The sequence below is a fragment of the Triticum dicoccoides genome, chromosome 5B (genome assembly GCF_002162155.2).
Source record: "Triticum dicoccoides isolate Atlit2015 ecotype Zavitan chromosome 5B, WEW_v2.0, whole genome shotgun sequence".
Lineage (NCBI taxonomy): Eukaryota > Viridiplantae > Streptophyta > Magnoliopsida > Poales > Poaceae > Triticum > Triticum dicoccoides.
This window is the reverse complement of record NC_041389.1, coordinates 498,455,150-498,476,651: the sequence shown is the minus strand read 5'-3', so window position 1 is coordinate 498,476,651 and position 21,502 is coordinate 498,455,150. Positions and strand designations below refer to the sequence as shown.

The window sequence follows — 21,502 nt, the reverse complement described above, 5'->3', positions numbered from 1 at the left end:
GTACTTGTTGAACAGGTTTTGAAATATGTAGTGAACATTTTTCCAAGATATTATTGATACACTATAAACATTGTTAAATGCAAATACATTTCCTACACACTATGAGCATTTTTCTTCCTAGTTGATGAACAATTTGAAGTATTACTAATTTGTTAGACAATGAACATTTTTCTATTGAAGAATTAACATTTTCATAGTACTCATTGAACATTTTTTGAAATATCTAATAAGCATTTTCTTAAGACAATTTTCAACACACTATGAACATTTTCTTAAAATGCATTTTTTAAATACTAGAATATTTATATCCCTAATGTAATTGATGAAAAATTTAAGGTATTACAAATACTTTTTAAAAATACATGATGAACATTTTTCTATCGAACAATTAACATTTTGATTGTACTTGTTGAACTTGTTTTGAAATATGTAATAAACATTTTCCAAGCCATTTTTTAAATACACTATGAACATTTTTTTTACTTCAAATAAATTTCATAGTACTTGTTGAACATGCTTTGAAATATGTAGCGAACATTTTTCCAAAACTTTGTTTCAATAGACTATGAACATTTTCTTAATTACAAATATATTTTTAAGTAATTTGGAAAACATACATTATTCAGTATACTATGAGCATTTCTCAAATAACTTACTCAGGCTTCCAAACAAAGAATTTTTCAAATGTTTGCCATTATTTTTAATCTTTCTCTTTTTCCTTATTCAACTTTTCTGTACTCAGCTTTTTGAATTATTGCTTCATATCTTCGTAGATGTACTTCTTTGAATGTTCTATCCAAACAACAAATTCTTAAAAAAGAAAAATCAAGTACGTCACTCCAGCTTTCAACTTATTTCTTCTTCCTTCATGTATCTCTTCAGCTGGATGTGCAAGCTCTATGGGAAAAGTTCGTCTTCCAACTCATGAAAAAAGGACAACAAAACTAAACTACCATTTGTCAAGGATTTAATGAACAAATATGTAAGTTTTTTGTGTATTAATTTTTCTTGTGATTGAAATTCTTAATCAAATCTTCCAAAAAATGGCATTGTTCTGTACTCATTTTCTTTTCACATTGTGTGCAAGCTCCCCACGTTCTGAACTAACAATAACTAAGAAAGTACATAATATGGTATTTTCCATCGATCGAATGACTGTTAGCATGAGAATGAAAGCTCTGATAACTTTGGCGACTAAAGAAGAGTGAGGGCCTGAACAACAACTTAGCAGCTGACCAACTAACCAAAGCACTATTTCCATGCTTAGCTCGACGACTGAGCTATTCTACCGAACTAGGCAAGTACTAGTTTCGTACAATGAATGGAAGAGTTTTCTACACTTGTTCTTACATTCCTGAATTCAGTTCCTTATTCTACCGAAGTGAAACAACTAACACTAGATGTCAATACAAGTAAACTACAACAACTTAGACTAGATGTTTAGCAAACATCTTACTAGATTCAGTCCCTTTTGTTGTCCAAGTGACATTTTCTTCATAATGCAACTTGAACTAAAAGGGAAGAACATTCATTAAGGCTTTGTTTGGTTGCAAGGGAAGGATAACCGAGGGTGAAAATCCACTACCGGGCATTTTCACAAGCATATGTTATCCCCATCTACAAACAAGAACATCACATGACCATTTTCCTGTGCTAGAATAAGAATAACAATGCACAAATGTCAGAATTTACTACAAATACATGTGATTTTGTAGTTGGGAAAGATCTCCCACTACAAACAAAAACATCATGTGACCATTTTCATACCCTAGAATAAGAACAAGCGATTGTTCGACAAGTTCCAAAGTATAGAACTACTAGGCCAACGGCAATACGATTGAAAAACAGCAACAGCCATACAAAAAATCAGAAAAAAGCAAATGAAAAAAAGAAAGAATCAAAGAAGAGATGAAAGGAGCGAAGCAAACAGGGAAGAAGAAGCGAACAAAAAAGGGATAATCGAACGAGCGAACAAAGCAAGCGAACCAATGAAACGAAAGCTACTGGACCGGCCCACTAAAATCATCCCATGAGGCGAGCAACCTTTTGCCCAGCGCCATGTCTCACCAAAGAAAAGGAAAAAAATCAACACATGGTCAACATTTTTTCTATACACATTTTAAATATTGTTCAAATGCTTGAATAATTTTTTTCTAAATCCAATATTAACATTTGTGAATACAATAACATTTTATCTATACACATTTAACATTTTCCAAATGCTTGATTAACATTTCTTAATACAAGGTCAATATTTTTATACACATTTAAATTTCGAAATGCTTGATTAATATTTTTGAAATACTTGTTCAATAGTTTTTCAAATGTTTAATTAATATCTTTATATACATTATAACAAAAAATCGTCATTTTTTTCAATACATGGTCAACATTTTTCTATACACTTTAAACATTTTATCAAATGTTTGATCAACATTCTGCAATACTTGTTTAACATTTTTTCAAATGCTTTATTACCATTTTTATGTAAATGATGAAAAACATCATTTTTTAATACATAGTCATTTTTTTGCACATTTAACATTTTTCAAATGCTTGATCACCATTTTTCAAATACTTATTCAACATTTTTTCAAATTCTTGATTACCATTTTTATCTGCATGATAAGAAAAATTAACATTTTCTAATACATGGTTAACAATTTTTTCAATACACATTTTAAATTCTCAAATGCTTTATCAATATTTTTCATATAAGTTAAAAAAAACTTGATTAACATTTTTAATACATGATCAAAAATTTTGTAAATATTTTTTTATACATTTTTCGTATACGTGCTAAACATATTTTTTCTATACACACTTAACATTTTTCAAATGCTTGATCAACATTTTCTAAAGGATTTTGATAGAGTGTTTTTTGTAATAATATATTTAGAATACTTTGAGGTATAAACAAAATAAAAAAAAAGCATAAAACAAAATTAAAAACATAAAAAGAAAAAGAAAAAGGAGGCTGTGGCCTCCCGCTCTCCTGGGTCGGGCAATCTCGGTCTCACCTTCAGCGAGAGGCCACAGCCTCCTTTTTCTTTTCTTTTTATGTGCGGTGCGCACCAGTGGTCAGGGAAGTGCGCACTCCCTGCGCGCCCTGTTGGTCCAGCCCATGGGCGGGGACGGACGCTCCCTGTTTTTCTTTCGTTTGTATTTTCTATTTTTGTTTATTCTATGTTAGAATAATTGGGGATCACAAAAAGGTTCTAAAATTTAAAAAAAATTGAGTTTTGAATTGTAAAAAAACAATTCTTGAATTCAAAAAATGTCCATGATTTAGAAGTTTTTTCATTTTGATGAAAAAATTATGAACATTTTTTTAACTTGAAGAACAAATTTTGAATTCGATGTATTTTTAACTTGGTGAAAAAATTGTATTCAAGAACAGTTTTTCGAAAAAAAACGGATGAACAAATTTTTATTTCAATGAACATTTTTTGGAAAATAATGAACAAATTTTGATTTTTATGAATATTTTTTTATGTCGGTAATAAATCTTGTTTGATGAATATTTTTAAAATCCGATGAACAAAAAATTGAATTTGATTAGCATTCTTTGATTTCGTATAGGATTCCCCGCAGGGGCGCCCACGAGCGAGCGAACAAAAACATGTACGAGTGCTAAGAGCATCTCCAACAGCCGCGCCAAACAAGCGTCGCGCCGCAAAATTGCCCATTTTAGCGCGCGCAACCGGTATAGTGGCGCCAGCGGGCGCGCAAAAACCGCACGCGCGGCATATGTAGTTCAGCGCGCGGGCCGAAACTCCATCGCGCGCCGCTTATTTGCTGCGCCCGCTCCCGCGCGCTGGACTCTCGCGCGCTCGCTCGCAACTCCCCTCCCCCCTCCAGCCGAGGCACCGCCGCCGCCGCCCGCGCCACCCGGCGACCGTTCCGGCGCTTCCCCGGCCTATCTCCGCGCCGCGGCGGCTTCCTTCGCCCCCCTCTAGTCACCGCCGCCCCTCGCGCGCGTCCGTCCTCCGACGAACAGCGCCCTGGCGTTCGCTGCCACTCGGCGCCCGCTAGGTGTTTGACAAAACGCCTGTAAGCTATGTATTGCTCAAACTTCATGAATTTGGTGCATGTTGATTGTAGTTTTAGTAGCATAGTATTGAACATTGTAGATGAGTTCATCGTATGATTCTTCCGAAGAAGATATGGAAGAGGAGGAGGATCTTGCAATGATCCTAGCTATGCACATCAACAAAAAACCGAAGCACGGTTGTTTGGTTATGGGTCGGCAATTTTTTTGGAGGGACAGGATCGATGCCCATAACCGATTGATGAGGCACTATTTCGTGGAGAATCCCACATACCCAGAGTCATACTTTCGTCGCCGGTTTAGGATGAGCACCGAGTTGTTCAGGTGCATTGCAGAGAAACTGGCTAGCCATGACCGGTTTTTTCAGCAAAGGAGGAATGCCGCCGGAGAGCTCGGGCATAGCACCTTCCAGAAGGTGACAGCCGCTTTGCGTATGTTGGCATATGGTATCCCGGCTGATCTAGTTGATGATCACTTGACTATGGGTGAGAGCCAAACCATCTTGTGTGTCAAGCGCTTCGCAGTCGGAATTGTGCAAGTGTTTGGCCAGGAGTATTTGACATCTCCCAATGCTGAAGATGTCGCAAGGCTATTGGAGATGACACAAAGTTCGCGGCTTCCCTGATATGCTTGGCTCAATAGATTGCATGCATTGGAGTTGGAAGAATTGTCCAAAGGCATGGCATGGGCAATTCCACGGCCAAAAAAAGGGTTCCACTATAATCCTTGAAGCGGTGGCCGATCAAGAGACTTAGATTTTGCATGCATTCTTTGGAATGTCTGGATCCATGAATGACATCAATGTTGTCAACCGGTCACCACTGGTGAATAAGATTACAAATGGTGATTTGCCACCGGTGCAGTTTGTAGCAAATGGCCGTACATACAACTACGACTATTATCTAGCGGATGGCATCTATCCAAAGTGGCAAACCTTTGTATAGCCGTTGAAAAAGCCGGAAGGTAAGAAAAATCTTGATTTTCACAATGCTCAGGCGGCGGCTAGAAAAGATGTGGAGAGAGCTTTTGGGATTTTGCAAGCCCAATTTGCTATTGTGAGAGGACCGGCTAGATTTTGGGATCAAAATGCTTTGGTACAGTATGCACACTTGTGTGATCATGCATAACATGATCATCGAAAATAAGCGTGGCCAAGATGTAGATTACTCTCAGTATGAGCTGCTGGGACATACCGTGCGAGTGCGACGGAGGGCTGCAAGGGTCGCCCGTTTTGTTGCCGCCTACCATGCCATTCGACGTCCCGCGGCGCATAATGATCTTCAGAAGGATCTCATTGAGGAGTGGTGGGCATGGAATGAAAGACAAAGAACATCATGATTTGTGCGTTCGACAGTGTATTGTTGAACTATTTGTTGTGTTTATTGCACTATTTGTTGTTTTGAACGATAAACTGTTTGTTTGAGTTGTAATAATATAACGAAATTGAACTATTTATTTTGATTTATTTTGTTTGTGTTTGATTTTTTTCTTCTGTTTTGAAATGCATATGTTATTTGTGCGAGAGTCGCGCGCGCTGCATTGTTGCACGCTGCTGGAGCGGCGCGTGCTGCATTTTAGCGCGGCTGCTGGAGTCAGCGCTACCCGCCGCGTCAAGCAAGACGATGGACGCGCGGCAAAGCAGTTTTTAGCGCACGGCGCGTTCATCGACTGTTGATGCTCTAAGAAATGGGCGGGCCCAATATCGTACGGCCACCCGAAGCTTCAGGCGATCCAGAAGCTAGTCTCGCGTTCACGCAGGACGCGTGCCGAGCGATTCGGGGTGGGACGACGCTTCGCTGGAAGGATCGACCGACGGGGCCGGTCAGCTAGCGCGTGTGCTCGCCACACACCCCAAATCCTCCCCCACGCGGCCACGCCTACTCAAGCAAACAGACGATCCATCCATCCACAACTCCCACCAAACCAATCCGACCAACCCCAAGAAACACCGCCGGCCGCAGCCACCAAGAACCATCCATGGCGACCCTGTTCTGCGCGGCCGCAGCCACCTCGTGCCGTCTCACCTTCCCGCTTGCCGCGCCGGCGCCGGCGCCAGGCCTTGGCCGCGGTCGGTCCCGACGGGGCATGGTGGCGGTGCGTGCGGAGGCAGACACTGCCGCTGCTGGGAGCGGGATAAATCCGGCCATCCGGAAGGAGGAGGCCAAGGTGGTCGACACCGTCCTGGCCGGCGAGCTCTCCAAGCCGCTCACCCCGTACTGCCGGTACAGTTCCCCTTCGTGCTATTTACTTCTGATTACTTCATCTTTGGTGGTGCAAGAAGCCCTTTTAGTCCCCCGGCCTCTGCATAGAAATTTTTCCGTCACCAGTTTTGTACTGCTACGGGCAACTGTCTCTAATCTAAATTTAGTTGATTAAAGGTTTGAGTGGAGTTGGCAAGAACAATAAATTTGACAATTGAGGCTTGGTTGATCACCTCCCAAGTTGGTGTGCCAAGGAAATTTATACAGCTATATGCTGAATTTTTTACCTTCAGTAACTGAATTGATCCTATGAACAACAAATTTTTTAACCCTTAGAATCGCCAAAGGTAGAAAAACCAAGTAAAGAAAATACATAAGTCTTCATGATTGTGTACATGTTTTGTGCACTGTTATACGTATTTACAGTAGCTTAGTTGTAATCCTGATACTGTTGCTCTCCTGGTGAGAGCCAATTTAACTGTACTCTGTTGCTGTTGGTTAACCTTCTAAATGCAAGGATAATGCAACACTGTTGCATTTCGTAAGAAAAAAATGTTCAGATGAATTACCAGTCATGCTGAATTACCCGTTATTACTTCATCCAAAACAATTGCACTCGTATAAGGTATAACTGTACTCTGTTGCTGCTGAACTGTACTAGAATTTGCAAGCTGAATCCCAGTTCGTTCATACTTCAAACAAATTATTAATAGTGTTTCTTGACCAGCCAATTGATGGTCTTTATGCTGTTGATGCCTGCATTACAGAGTTCATCTTCCTTTGGAATACTTGATTTGCATACCATTTCCAAGTTCGAACTATTACTCATTTTCCTCTAAATGAATGATTACTGATTTTGATTCATGTGTTTGCCACAAGGTGCTGGAGATCGGGAACATTTCCACTGTGTGACGGAAGCCATGTGAAGCACAACAAAGCAACGGGTGATAATGTGGGCCCCCTGCTTGTTAAGAAGTAGAATGAGTTATTTTTCCTCAATTTGTGTTGAGTGGAATAATGTGTATATCGTAGTTGGTATAACGTTTTTCTCGATTGTAATGAAGTTCCATGCTGCAACAACCCTGTTGATCAAAAGAGCAGAATTAAGAGAGAAATTGCCGTGCTACAAAGCAAAATAAGTATCATTTCTGCAATCAGCACATATTACATTTGTAGTGTCCTACTCCCTCTGTAAAGAAATATAAGAGCGTTTGGATCATGAATGCAGTGATCTAAACGCTCTTATATTTCTTCATGAAGGGAGTATGTTTTTGATAAATTTTTTATAGGATGCATTAAGGAAGAATAAAACTGCTCCAAACCACCTTCCTGCACCCGCGACGCATTCCGCGGCACGCGTCACGGGAGGAACCCCTCTCCTGGCTGCCCTTCCCCGTCGACGCAGAGCAGGGCTGTTAGGACCCCGATCCTAAGTCACACCGATAACATGTAACACATCATATCACTTGGCCCGGGACCGTTTGCGCTTTTTGGCTTTACAGGGACATATATATATGACCCAACAACGAACGTGTCGATCAACAACGTATGAACCCAAGTCGTAGCAACCTACATGGACTTAAAGAAACAACGTGTGACATTTCCCCAAAGGGACAGACACATGAACGAAGAAGGACACATGCCGGCCAGCCTAAGTGTTCCGGAGCAGTAGCAAGCTACCATGGCTCAGTGGAAGCAGTAGGAGATATTTCCCGGTAAGAGAGGCTACCAAGGATGAACAACTAGGATGTCAGATCCCACACATACCAAGAATTTCAAATCATACACACAATATGCTTGATATGTGCAAATACAACATGGCATCACAACATAACTCTACAACTCCAGTATTTTATTCAATAGGCTCCGAGGAGCGAGATATTACAAACATGCGTCTCATGACCCAACATTCAGAGCATACAAGTCAAAGCACATGCAGAAGCTTAACATGTCTGGGTACAAACATCTACAAATGAAATAGGCTGAGAAGCCTGACTATTTACTAGATCCTGCCGAGGACACAAGATCATAGCTGAGGTAACAAGGTAAACGTCGAAGTCCATGCGGAACTACTAGCGAGACTGAAGTCTCTCTGCAAAAACATAAATTAAGCAAACGTGAGTACAAATGTACCCAGCAAGACTTACATCAGAACTAACTACATATGCATCATTATAAACAAAGGGATGATGGGGTTTAATTGCAGCAAGCCAGCTTTGACTCAATGGCTAACCTGAACTACGACTGCAAGTAACTCTTTAAGGTGGCGCACACGATTCCACATATTCACCATAACAATACACCACTATGGATCCGCTCCCGTCTTCCTACAAGAACGCCATCCATAGCACTCACGCTTATCTTGCAAATTTTAGAGTATCCACTTTCACTTGTCTATGAACTGAATAAGCAACCCAGAGGTCCTTTATCGCGGACGCGGCTATTCGAATATATCATATTAACCTTGCAGGGGTGTACTTTTTCACACACGCTCTTGCCACTTACCGCCATGTACACGTCATGTATCTCGGCAACCTTCAAGCGAAAGCCTGGCGAGGGTGTCGGCCACGACCTGACTAACCACACAAGTCTCTAGTCCAGGTTTATCGCCTATTCGGATTCCATCCGCAAGGAGATCCGACCGGGGTGTCGCTCACGGCCCCAAACGATGTGTACAGGGTTCCAAGCCCACCAAACGGGCGGCGCTTGGCATACCCGGCCATGGTGCCTAGTCTGACCCAAGCCCACCTATACCGGGTGCCACTTGGTAGACTACTAACACAACCTACAAAAACCAGAAACTAGTTGCAACTCCTGGACAGAGATCGAGTTGATTAATAAGTCGAGCGGGTCAATTAAGGAGCCCAATGTGTGGTAGTAGCTGTTCATGGATCAGAAACACAGAACTCAGTTCCTAAGGACGGCTTCAATGAGACAACCCACCATGTACTCCTACATGGCCTCTCACCGCTACCTTTACCAAATCATGTTCACACACTTAGCTTACACAGAGTAGGACATGTTCACACCATTCCAATTCATCCCCGATGAATCAGACCCGACTCAACTCTAAGCAGTAGCAGGCATGACAACAAGCATGAATGAGTAGGCACATTAGGGCTCAAACAACTCCTACTCATGCTAGTGGGTTTCATCTATTTACAGTGGAAATGACAAGCCATGCAGAGAAAAGGGGTTCAACTACCGCCACATGTAACAGTTGAATCGTTGTCGTCCTAATGCAGTAAAAGAGAGCAGGAGCGAGAGAGTGGAATTGTATCGGAATAAACAAGGGGGTTTTGCTTGCCTGGCACTTTTGAAGATAGTATAGCTCTTCATCGGTGTCATCGATCTCATCGTCGGTGCCACGTCTACTGAGGGAGAACGATTACTGGCAACAGAGAGGAAACACAATCAATGCAATGCAACAATATGATGCATGATCATGACATGGAAATATGCTGTGATTTGAGCTAATGCAACTAACAACAATTTAAATGAAGTTGGTTTGAATACAGGATTCAGATTCAAACTCCATATGTGATTATTCAAATGCCATTTAATTGATTTGACCTGATCAGCAGGCATAAGTTGCTCAGACATGCATGAAAATGGTATAGATGGATATATTGGATGTTTCTGATAATTTTTCATATATAATTTATTTCATTCTGAGCTATGGTTGATTTTCTATGATTTTTAGGTTTTAACTGTTTTCTAAAATAAATAAATCGTTTAGATTTATTTAAAATCCAGAAAAGTTAATGCTGCGTCAGCATTACGCCAGAGTGACGTCAGCAGGTCAACTGACCCCTCCAGGTCAAACCTGGCCTGTGGGTCCCGCACGTCAGTGTCATAACTAATTAACACTATTAATGAGTCACTAACTAAATAAACTAATCTAGGGTTAGATAGGGCCTGGTCCACTTGTCAGTGACTCATGGGGAGTCAAACCCCTGATCAAAAGGTCAAACGTGCCGGCGGCTTGACGCCGGCGGCGATAGACGTGGCGGAGGGGCTCAGAAAACGCCCTCCGGCGACCAAAATAGCAGCGTGATCATCTACACGTAGCTGGCGCTCAACCGCATGCAGCTAAGCAAGCAGGAGGGGCTGTGGTCGACCGGGCTCGTCAGAATCAAGCTCTCGGCGGTGGCCGGCATGCGGGTGTGCTCGAGTCGATGTTATGCTGCATGGAAGGGGGCATGGATGGGTGCTACGGGCAGCTGGCGATGCACTGAGCGCGATGATGAACTCCGTTTTGAGCTCGGGTGGACGTGGCCATGGCGATGACTTGGCCGGCGGAGCCGAGCTCTCGGCCATGGTGGTAGGCGGGGTTAGAGGGCGACTTGGACAGCACGTCTAGGGGTTAAGGAGAGAGGAGCTCACGACGGTTGCGATGGTGGCCTCGGGGAGCTCGGGGAGGGGTTGGTGACAGCAGGAGGTCGCCGGCGATCTCGGTGACCCGAGGTTTAAGAAGGCGGCGGTGTGGGAGTTCAGGGGTGACCGACGGCGCGTGTGTCCTCGAGGAGGCATAGACGATGGAGGCGGAGCTCCTAGGCTCAGCGGCAGGGCGAGGGGTGGCCGGTGGCCTTGGGTACGGCAAACGGCGACGGTGATTCTCTGTTCGGGCGAAGATCAAAGAAGGAGAGGGGAAAATGGCCAGGGGAGAAGGGGGAGGGGGTCAGCACGACCTCGTCCACGTCTCCTGGGCGCGGGGTTAGGAGGAAGGAGGCATCGACACGATGAAGCAGGAGCTGGAGGTCGATGCGTGCGCTGTCGCCACGACCTCGTTCTGTCTACTGGCCAGAGGAAGAAGACGAGGAAGCCCCTAGTGGGCTTGGCCTGCTACAGTGCTGGGCCAGGTGGGCTGCAGGTAAGTCCAGGTGAGTTTGCTCTCCTTTCTTTATTCCTACTGTTTTCTATTTATTCTGTTATATTTTGATTTAGTAAAAATACCAAACCATTTGATAAAATGCTGAAAATAACTGTGGGCACTTGTGAAATTATTCCCAACAGCCCTCAAGTAGTTTCAGAATTATTAGAGCATTTAAAATATTTACATGATTTAAATGCCCTAATTCAAATACAATATGAGTTAATTCAAAAATCCATAAATGACCTAGAAATATGTGCACCATTTTTGACAGAGGTTCTGGACCAATTCAAAAATGATGAACTTTTATGAAGGGCATTTTGGGTTCATTGAAAATGATTTCAAATTAAGCCTAGTTGAAATCGATTTGGTGCTAGGGTTTGAACATCCCCATTTCAATTAATTGAAATTGAAAATATTGCATGGATGCAATGCCACTAATTACAAGCAGAATTCTAGGGTTGTGACAACTCACCCCCACTAAACAAGAATCTCGTCCCGAGATTCAAGACGTAGGGTGAGCAGACAGAAGGGAACATGAAGCTAGCACAATCTTCACGATCCAGGTTGTACTTCATAAGAACGTTGATTCAGTCATCATCTTTGTCTTGACGTCTTGCTCTGAGAACTCCATCAAACACGACAACAGAAAGAAAGGGAAAACTCTAGAAGAATCGATCTTCTCGAAGATCGAGCAACTCAGGGTCAACTTATGGAGTGAGACATTGAAACATCTCTCGAGTTGAGACACAAAACATACATCCAGAGGGATGGAGTGAAACAGTTAACAAAGGTTCACTAGATAGGCAACAACTCCACACTTAAGAAGGTGGTGAAAGGTTGTCAACGTAGCGAGGAGTTGAGTTGCCATGATACCATAACGAGACATCTTAGAGGAGGGTGACTCGTAGAATCATCCCTTAAGTGTCAAAAGAATTACTTTTGATTTAGAGAACATTGAAATTCTCTATACCAACCTCACGTAATTCCCAAATGATCGTTTGACGGAGTTCGAGGGAACTGCATACTCAGACTAGGATGGATGATGTGGACTACCTTGTTGAAGACAACACAAGGAATGATTTTCTTATCACTGAAAATGGATGGAACCCATGATAGGACAGCTTTCAAGATGACCCCGACCAGTAATTACCGAGTAGGGTAGTCCAAAGTAGGATGACACAATGGTGGTGCAGGCTGGGAACAAAATGCAAATGCTGGGAATGATTCTAGTAACTGGGGAGGAGCTCAACAGTAGAGAGTGATCCCGCTGTTGGAGTGGTTATAGCATAACCGAAGAAAACTGGGAGCAAATTCCAATTAATGGCAACGGTAAAACCTAGCGCTTACGCAAACTCTCAAGAACTTGAGCATTTCCATATTCATCAGGTTTTACCAATATCCGTGTCAAGGATCCTGGCAACACAACATACCACCATGATGAATAGTGATGGACGATGCAGATGCAAAGGCGGATAACACTTTCTCAGATTTCACCTTAGCGAAGCCAAGGAAACAAAATTTGGATGATCGACCGAGATACATTTAGCACTCCGCTTCTAATGTTCTCCTTGATGTGCTAGCGTAACCCATTCATAGATATGGTTTGACATCTAGAACATCAAGTAAAAGGTCGGACTTCAGGAGCACAAAAATCCATAAGGAACAACTACTGGGGTAAACTCTAGGAGATCCTTATGGGGAGGTGGCCAACTTCCTCAATCAAGAAATTACAATGATAGGTCTTCCGTCTGGGTGTGTTGGCCATGACATCCACTTTACCGGTTATAGAGAGACCAATATTATAGTTCTTGGGAAATGTTGCAACCATCATATCTGCCTGAGATTCAGATCTGGTTGGTGTCAGAATATTCCAGACTCACCAAGTCTAAAAGGAAAAATAAAAGTTTGCAACACAAATCAACGAGACGGATTTGCGAGATTATCAGGAATAAACTACGATAGCAAGCTCCAAAACATGAGAAGGTTCTGCTACAAACATGTGAACACGCTGTCCCAGACAAGCATGACTACGTAGTAGTCTTATAATAAAACACTACCGAGTTCTGGTTGGGAACCATCAACGAGGATATCGAAGTCCTTGTGCAATACCTAGGATAGCACAACAACTCCTTTTCTTGAACAAGTCAATCAGTGGCTTAGTGTGCTACAGAATTCATATGGAATGAAGATGACCAGTCTAACAGACCACTGAATGCTTTGCACGTGCATGGCTGACTTGGAATGATTCCAGAGGAGGTAGAACAAACCATCCCAAATTCATGGTGGCAACTTGCATCAAGTGCACATGAATTAGAGGGACTCACTTCTTTCGTCCAAACATATACTTCATGAACGGGTCATGAAGAAAATGCTTACACAAGTTTCCAATACTAACTTAGATGTTCAACATGAATCATGGAGAGGACAGAGTGCTGCTGATCAGCACAACAAGTCATCGAGATTCCCATGGAGATGGAATTCCACAACTATGTGAACAAGGTTATAGCATTGGTCAGACTCAAAAGATATAATGGTGTATGCTCGAGGAAACAACCACGAGTAAGACAACATTACGAATATCATTGGTTCTGATTTGATTTGACAATAGCCCATACTCAAATCAAAGATTGGATAAGATGGTAGGTCCATTAACTGATCACAAGGGTCAATCAATGAAGATACCATCTTTCTTCAACACACATACAAGATATCCCCTAAAATGAACTAAGTCGGATAAGTATTTATCTTCCAACTCTCCAAGTTGTTGTTTGGCTTAACCAACTAGCTCAGGGGTATCCAACACGGATTCTGGGAGAAGGGGTGGTTAAAAGAGAACCAACTTGATCATGAACTCAACATAGCGGCCAGGTGACAACCTGGTGATACCTCCGAGAAGATATTCGGAAAATCATGAACCACCGGTATGTTACTAAGCTCGAGAACAATCTTGCTTTTCAGGGAAAGATGATATGATCAAAGAGCGAGGGATTGACACAATCCTAACTCAATGATTGAAGAGTGCACCGGAAATAAGGACTAGGTAGCACAATGAGTCTTAGAATGATGATTCAGGATCCAACACGCTAAGAATGAAATTATCGTCCTTTAACTACCAAGCAACAAGGTTGCTAGGAGTATTGATTTCACACAGCACGATTCATCTGTCGGCATTCCAGTTACAATAACACGGGGACCGAGAAACGAATAATGAGGGAAAGAAGTATCACTGTATCAAGAATTCATAAGATGGTGTGCAATTCCTATGATATTCTTGATATAAAAGATGGTAATACTCCAAGGTAGAACAGAACAAAAGCTGGAGTAGCATTTTGATCTGCGGCATACAACTGCTTTGACCCAATCCTAGATATGGATAAGGTACTGGAGTTTGTTTCTCCTAGTCATTCCGGAATAGAATGGCTTGACGGACCACAGAATTATTAGGCATCGATAACATGAATGCATAACTACTCCTGACTATCAACTGATAGACAAAGGTCGGAAAACAACTAAAGGAGGACAACTCGAAGGAACATACGATTTTCTGAGTTGGGGATGCATAGATTAGTATGTCGAACAAGTTCAACATATTTCTTCTGGATAACCCATGCAGAAAAAGTAGAACTGGCAGAGTAACATCATAGAATTGAGAACTCGTCAAGAGCACTCTGGTTGTGATCTTTCGGTTCAGCGAGGAACTTCTGCCATAAACAGTTCATGGTATTTGGAAGAAGGATATACCTCGAACCTCGAGGACTATCACAAAGGTTACTAATAACCTAAAGGAATGAGAAAACACTATCAACAGGAGGTAAGTAGGGTGAATCTTGGGTTCACCCAGGAATAGAATGCCTAGTAACTAAATGGCATCACAGGATGCTATCGAGAATGATGGCCAGATTCATCACACTGGGATCACAAAACAGGGATAGATTACAAAGTGATACTCTAAGACACCTAGGGTCATAATAATAACTCCAACATATATACCGAGGCAATGGAATACCTCAACACACTGATTAGTGTGGTTAATCTGGCCCAAAGAAACATCGGAAATGGAAGAAGGGATTTGCAAATGCATCAGACTGTTTAGAAACCTAGGATGACTCCGACAACATAACGGCTGTAAATTCTCAAAATGATTTAAAACATCCTGCAAAATGGTGGCATAGCCACTCAACATCACAATATCAAGGTTCCGAGACCAACTATGAACACACGGAAGTAGTAGGAACTGAACTGAGGCTTAAGTCCAACAATCCTATAAGTCTACGGATTAGTAACACGTGATCCTGATAGAAAGAAGAGAAAGCCTAGTGTCTTAACCCCGTAGAAAGATAGGATGACTCAGATCAGAAGGCATGAGGTAAAGGAATAAAAAGAGCCTTATGTTCCCATCCACAATCAATTCCCTTATATAACTAAAGAATTTCTATACTCAACTTTGACCAGTTTGGCTTGGTAATCCTACAGGCAGTCAAGCTCTGATACCAAAGCTGTCAGGACCCCGATCCTAAGTCACACCGATATAGTATGTAACACATCATATCACTTTGCGGCCTCACGCACGGTATTCCCACGGGTGCCACCTTACCTGGCCCGGGACCGTTTGCGCCTTTTGTCTCACGTATATGATAGTGCCGCTAGCATCCATACGACAAAGAACCCGGGCAGACATGATTAGTCATGGACCCAAAGTGGCGTTAACTTATAGGGACATGCATACATGACCCAACAATGAACGTGTTGATCAACAACGTATGAACCCAAGTCGTAGCAAGCTACATGGACTTAAAGGAACAACGTGTGACATTTCCCCGAAGGCACAGACACAGGAACGAAGAAGGACACATGCCGGCCAGCCTAAGTGTCCCGGAGCAGTAGCAAGCTACCATGGCTCAGTGGAAGCACTAGGAGACATTTCATGGTAAGAGAGGCTACCAAGGATGAACAACTAGGATGTCAGATCCCACACATACCAAGAATTTCAAATCACACACACAATATGCTTGATATGTGCAAATACAACATGACATCACAACATAACCCTACAACTCCAGTATTTTATACAATAGGCTCCGAGGAGCGAGATATTACAAACATGGGTCTCATGACAAAACATTCAGAGCATACAAGTCAAAGCACATGCAGAAGCTTAACATGTCTGGGTATAGACATCTATAAATGAAATAGGCTGAGAAGCCTGACTGTCTACCAGATCCTGCCGAGGACACAAGATGGTAGCTGAGGTAACAAGCTAAACATCGAAGTCCATGCAGAACTACTAGCGAGACTGAAATCTCTCTGCAAAAACATAAATTAAGCAAACATGAGTACAAATGTACCCAGCAAGACTTACATCAGAACTAACTACATATGCATCATTATCAACAAAGGGATGGTGGGGTTTAATTGCAGCAAGCCAGCTTTGACTCAGTGGCTAACCTGAACTATGACTACAAGTAACTCTATTGAGGTGGTGCACACGAGTCCACATATTCACCATAACAATACACCACTATGGATCCGCTCACGTCTTCCTACGAGAATGCCATCCATAGCACTCACGCTTATCTTGCGCATTTTATAGTATCCACTTTCACTTGTCTATGAAGTGAATAAGCAACCCAGAGGTCCTTTACCGCGGACGTGACTATTCGAATAGATCATATTAATCCTGCAGGGGTGTACTTCTTCACACACTCTCTCGCCACTTACCGACATGTACACGTCATGTATCTCGGCAACCTTCAAGTGGATGCCTGGCGAGGGTGTCGGCCATGACCTGACTAACCACACAAGTCTCTAATCCAGGTTTATCGCTTATTCGGGTTCCATCCGCAAGGAGATCCGGCCGGGGTGTCGCTCACGGCCCCAAGCGATGTGTACAGGGTTCCAAGCCCACCAAACGGGCGGCGCTTGGCATACCCGGCCACGGTGCCTAGTCTGACCCAAGCCCACATGTACCGAGTGCCACTGGGTAGACTACTAACACAACCTACAAACACCAGAAACTAGTTGCAACTCCTGGATAGAGATCGAGTTGATTAATAAGTCGAGAGAGTCAATTAAGGAGCCCAATGCGTGGTAGTAGCTGTTCATGGATCACAAACACAGAACTCAGTTCCCGAGGACGTCTTCAATGAGACAACCCACCATGTACTCCTACATGGCCTCTCACCGCTACCTTTACCAAATTGTGTTCACACACTTAGCTTACACACAGTAGGACATGTTCACACCATTCCAATTCATTCCCGATGAATCAGACCTGACTCAACTCTAAGCAGTTGCAGGCATGACAACAAGCATGAATGAGTAGGCACATCAGGGCTCAAACAACTCCTACTCATGCTAGTGGGTTTCATCTATTTACTATGGAAATGACAGGTCATGTAAAGGAAAGGCGTTCAACTACCGTAGCATGTAACAGTTGAATCGTTGTCATCCTAATGCAGTAAAAGAGAACAAGAGCGAGAGAGTGGGATTGTACCAGAATGAACAAGGGGGTTTTGCTTGCCTGGCACTTCTGAAGATAGTATAGCTCTTCATCGGTGTCATCAATCTCATCATCGGTACCACCTCTACTGAGGGGGAACAATTACCGGCAACAGAGAGGAAACACAATCAGTGAAATGCAACAATATGATGCATGATCATGACATGGCAATATGCTGTGATTTGAGCTAATGCAACTAACAACGATTTAAATGAAGTTGGTTTGAATACATGATTCAGATTCAAACTCCATATGTGATTATTCAAATGCCATTTAATTGATTTGACCTGATCAGCAGGCATAAGTTGCTCAAACATGCATGAAAATGGTACAGATGGATAGATTGGATTTTTCCGATAATTTTTCATACATAATTTATTTCATTCTGAGCTACGGTTGATTTTCTATGATTTTTAGAGGTTTTAACTGTTTTCTGAAATAAATAAATCGTTTAGATTTATTTAAAATTCAGAAAAGTTATTACTGCGTTAGCATTATGTCAGAGTGACGTCAGCATGTCAACTGACCCCTCTAGGTCAAACCTGGCCTGTGGGTCCCGCATGTCAGTGTCATAACTAATTAACACTGTTAATTAGTCACTAACTAAAGAAACTAATCTAGGATTAGATAGGGCCTGGCCCACTTGTCAGTGACTCATGGGGAGTCAAACCCCTGGTCAAAAGGTCAAACACACCGGCGGCTTGACGCCGGCGGTGACAGGAGGGGCTCGAGAAATGCCCTCCGACGACCAAAACAGCGGCGGTGATCATCTACGCGTAGCTGGCGCTCAGCCGCATCCAACTAAGAAAACATGAGGGGCTGAGGTCGATCGGGCTCGCCGGAATCAAGCTCGCGGCGGCGGCCGGTGTGCAGGTGTGTTTGAGTCGACGTTATGCTGCATGGAAGGGGGCATGGATGGGTGCTATGGGCAGCTGGTGATGCACTGAGCGCGATGATGAACTCCGTTTTGAGCTCGGGTGGACATGGCCATGGCGGCGACTTGGCCGGCGGAGCTGAGCTCTCGGCCGTGGTGGTAGGCGGGGTTAGAGGGCGACTTGGACAGTGTGTCTTGGGGTTAAAGAGAGAGGAGCTCACAGCAGTTGCGACGGTGGCCTCGGGGAGCTCGGGGAGGGGCTGGTGATGGCAGGAGGTCACCCACGATCTCGGCGACCCGAGGTTGAAGAAGGCGGCGGTGTGGGCGTTCGGGGGCGTCCAGTGGCGCGTGTGTCCTCGAGGAGGCGTAGATGACGGAGGCGGAGCTCCTAGGCTCAGCGGCAGGGCGAGGGGTGGCCGGTGGCCTTGGGTATGGCAAACGGCGGCGACAGCTCTCTGTTTGGGCGAAGAACGAAGAGGGATAGGGGAAAATGGCTAGGGGAGAAGGGGGGTCAGCACGGCCTCGTCCACGTCTCCTGGTCGCGGGGTTGGGAGGAAGGAGGCATCGACACGACGAAGCAGGAGGTGGAGGTCGATGCGTGCGCTGTCGCCACGGCCTCGCTCTGCCTACTAGCCAGCGGAAGAAGATGAGGAAGCCCCTGGTGGGATGGGCCTGCTATAGTGCTGGGCCAGGTGGGCTGCAGGTAAGTCGAGGTGAGTTTGCTCTCCTTTCTTTATTCCTACTATTTTCTATTTATTCTGTTATATTTTCATTTAGTAAAAATACCAAACCATTTGATAAAATGCTGAAAATAACTGTGGGCACTTGTGAAATTATTCCCAACAGCCCTCAAGTAGTTTCAGAATTATTAGAGCATTTAAACTATTTATAGGATTTAAATGCCCTAATTCAAATACAATATGAGTTAATTCAAAAATCCATAAATGACCTAGAAATATGTGCACCATTTTTGATAGAGGTTCTGGACCAATTCAAAAATGATGAAGTTTTATGAAGGTTATTTTGGGTTCATTGAAAATGATTTCAAATTGAGCCTAGTTGAAATCCATTTGGTTCTAGGGTTTGAACATCCCCATTTCAATTAATTGAAATTGAAAATGACGCATGGATGCAATGCCACTAATTACAAGCAGAATTCTAGGGCTGTGACAGGGGCCGACGTAGGCGGTGGCGGGGTTCTCTCTTTCCTCTTCCCTCCGATCTTGGAGGGCGCGGGACTTCCTGCGAGCAGAGGCGCGGGCTGATGCAGGGCTTAGCGGCACGACGGCGGGTGTGAGGGCCTACATCGTGCTTGCTTGCTGGCGGCTTGGTGGTGCTCTTGTGTTCTTGTGAAGTGTGGTGGCTGCAGGGAGTCTTGCATGGGTGGCTGCGGGCAGACCAAATCCCGACTAGATCCCGGCCATTCCGGCCAGGTTTGGATCCGAGTTTCGATAGGCGGCGCGGGGCTAGGTGTACGGAGGGAGGTGTGGGGTCAGGTATGGTGGGGCTTGGGCGCGCACAGATGGTGTGGTGCGCGTTGCTCTGGTCGCTTCTTCCCCTGGCTGCGGGCGTGTGGAGGTGGGTCCAGTGGCTGCCTAGCGGAGCTCAACTGGGGTTGGAGGTGGTAGTTGGGTGTAGGTGGAGGGTGTGGATAGCCTTTGGTGGCTGCCCCGGTGGCCGGAGTTGTCGGCTGCCTACGGCATTTCTGTCTGGATCTGTCGAGTCTGGGATCTGCGTCGAATAAACTCTCCAAGAACTAGGTTTTGAACACTTGGGGCTTTGCTTGGAGAACTATGACTTGAGAAGAACCATGGCGAGATCACAACAAGTATGCTTGCTTATAGTGGACACGACGGGGACGCTCGAGCTACCCAGGTTTGGGCCACCGTGCGGTGTAAAACCCTACTGCTGCTTGTGTTGGATTGTTGTGCGGCGGAACGCTGGAGCTTGAGGTACACGACAGTGTGGGGAGAGAATGGCTCGATCCCCCTACATGGAGGCGACACTGCCCCTCTTGTAGTGCCTTAGTCCTCTTCCCCAAAATCCGAGCGGGAAGGGGTAGCCACAGGGCGACAACCCAAAGGGGGACAGGCGCCGGACCTATCCTGACTAAATGCGGTCTCCCCTGTTAAAATTGTTATCCTGACGCGTCGCTGGGCTCGGTGATGACCTCCGCCCTGGCGTGCTGATCTGTCTTGATCTTCTTACACCGAAATGGAAAGCTTTGGGACATGCTTTGGGGGAGGCAGATGCCCCTTCTCCCTTAGCACCAAAGAGGAAACTGGTCTCCATCATATGCTGCTGTCCTCGCGTGACAGTGGGATGTCACCCACGTGACGGACACGGGCTTCACGGCCACACCATGAAGCTGGCCTCCCGAGGAAGGCCTCACGAGGCGGCCCCACGAGCCGGCCTTGCGAGGCTGCCAGTGTCTTGGTGGAATTCACGGCATCTTGCCTGGCGGCGAGGGAGCCTCGCGAGGCTGTTGTCTCCCCAGGTGGCTTGCTTCTGGGGGCCCAAGCATAGGCTTCTCTTCATGGGCCACCCGAGGGTCGACCTCTGGGCCGTAGGCAGACGGGTCATGGTACGCTGGGTCCCACTGGACCGACAGTAGCCCCCGTGCCAGCGGCGCGCATGTTCCGCCCGTTAGGAACGAAGCAACACGAGACTCATGGAACTGGCAGGCCCAGGAGGTGATGTGTGGTGGTTCTGACGGGACGGGACGCCCCCACTTCCCAGGATGCCTCGGTAACTGCCGCCCCGGGAATAAAGCCTGCCCGCACCGCGTGCAGGCACATCGCCTTCTTGTCCTCCTCCTTCCTTGCGAACTACTGTCCCACTCCTTGTTCCTGCTGCAACTCCCAACCTCTCTCCGCCACCCCAGACTCTTCTAGCAAGAAACCCGTGGCTCCCGCGGCCTCTTCCCGCAAGAAAGCCCCTACGGGCGAGCTTGGCCTAGCCCTGCTACCCTCCACCATCACCAGTGAGAGCAGAATGGCCA

At 44.7% G+C, this 21,502-nt stretch overlaps 1 protein-coding gene across 1 annotated transcript; it reads left to right on the top strand.

Moving 5' to 3' along the window:
• The first annotated feature begins 5,915 nt into the window (after positions 1-5,915).
• LOC119311132 (CDGSH iron-sulfur domain-containing protein NEET-like) lies at positions 5,916-7,406 on the top strand. Its single transcript, XM_037586764.1, has 2 exons — positions 5,916-6,273; positions 7,132-7,406. Exons 1-2 carry the CDS (start codon positions 6,029-6,031, stop codon positions 7,229-7,231), a joined length of 345 nt encoding a protein of 114 aa, XP_037442661.1. The 5' UTR covers positions 5,916-6,028; the 3' UTR covers positions 7,232-7,406.
• The last annotated feature ends 14,096 nt before the right edge of the window (positions 7,407-21,502 follow it).